This window comes from Penicillium brevicompactum (genome assembly GCF_028827555.1).
Source record: "Penicillium brevicompactum strain IBT 35665 chromosome Unknown utg000004l_segment0_segment0, whole genome shotgun sequence".
NCBI classification, from domain to species: domain Eukaryota; kingdom Fungi; phylum Ascomycota; class Eurotiomycetes; order Eurotiales; family Aspergillaceae; genus Penicillium; species Penicillium brevicompactum.
In genome coordinates, this window is record NW_026623207.1 from 21,398 (window position 1) to 22,832 (window position 1,435).

The 1,435-nt window shown below is 53.5% G+C and overlaps 1 protein-coding gene across 1 annotated transcript; it reads right to left on the reverse strand.

Moving 5' to 3' along the window:
- Window positions 1–332: 332 nt before the first annotated feature.
- On the reverse strand, window positions 333–1,137 carry N7506_005574 (uncharacterized protein; the record flags this gene model as incomplete). The annotated part of the gene is given in 2 exon segments (XM_056954867.1): window positions 333–376; window positions 396–1,137. The coding sequence occupies 2 exon segments, from the start codon at window positions 1,135–1,137 to the stop codon at window positions 333–335; spliced, it is 786 nt and encodes a 261-aa protein (XP_056811844.1).
- Between the last annotated feature and the right edge of the window lie 298 nt (window positions 1,138–1,435).

Below are 1,435 nucleotides of genomic sequence, written 5' to 3' on the forward strand. Positions count from 1 at the left end.
GGTGGATGTTTTGGCTGGACTGGTCCTCTAATCTCAGTCCACGAAGTCGCCCTCGATCAAACTCTAGCCTATGGGGGGATTCAACAATAAAGTTTCTTAACCAAACGCATGAAAGAATTGGATATCTCACATCGGCGACCATTAGGTCCGGATGGAGCTGGGTAGTCAGCAGGTGTCGTACCCGATGTAGCCTATCGCCGCTCAGGGGCTGGATTTGGCCCATTAGGTCAAACCCGAAGAAGGTTGCCAAGAGAGTGTCCCCGTACCGCTGCTCAGGTTCGAACGGGCTCTGTGGATAGCAGACCCGGGGATTTTCAACCGCACGACTCTGGTCAATACATGAGGCTTTCCTTGCCGGGGACTGGAGCAGTGACCCCTGGTCTGGATCCACGTACTTTGGAGCCCTTCGATTTTTGAACAGAGGAGACAGACTCCGGCCCTCATTAGCAGACCTCGGTTGAGATTGCCATTTGATATACGTGGGGGAGACATTTCCGTTGAAGGATCAACGTGGGACGCACCACGACGCACCTTCTGCTTCATCTGCAATCTACGCTCAGGCTTCACACTTTCCACTCTGTCTGGCAAGCAGACAGGGAGTTGTCCTTGTTCAGCTGTCAAGCCAACTATCAAGCAACTGAGATCTGTGCCGCCGGTAGGAAAGGGTGAGAGACGCAGAGCTCTGGGCTCTTCATCGCCACTTTTCTCGTTTTCTGGTCCCGATGGGGGCTGATGTTGCATGCTACTGTCGGATGGCTCTAGCGGTAGTGGTTTGTTTTTAGGGTCAAGGTTAGGGTCTAGTTCTATGGCGTGGTCGGCCCGCACCGGGCATAGAGAATCCATATCAGATCCTCCGGTTCTGTCCCACAGCGACGATGAGTGTTGCGGGAGGAAATTCACCGGAGGCGTCTCCAGGGCTCTGGGGGTCCGGGGCACATTGTCCTTGAGATTGAGAGGCACTGGAGGAAGCGGCTTCCAGGCATATGTATCGAGCGTTGTCTGCCAGTCTCCGGAGTCCACTACGGCCCCTCCTTCGTCGGCTACTTGGTGCATACAGACTTCTGAATCACCAGACTCCCACACATCAACTGATCGCAGTAATGGTCCAAATTGCGTAGACAGGTCTACGACATCCATAGATTGGGCTCTGCGACCTTCCCGCGGGGCTCATCGGTGGTCTCTCTACATCAGCACAATGGCCCTCTTTTACTATGCAGTCGGGTGGGTCCAAATACAGGAGGATGTATTTATAGCACGGCCCTGGAGCATTTCTTGGAATGACGCGGCGGGTCTGCTTTAGGTGAAATGGGATTGCCTCCACATGTGCTTTCGGAACAATATATAGTAAGGGTCACGGATTTGTTCGCCTTCATTATCTGCAACGTATGGCCCGCTCTGGGTGGATGAGAGCTATTACCAAGTCTGGTCAGAATGC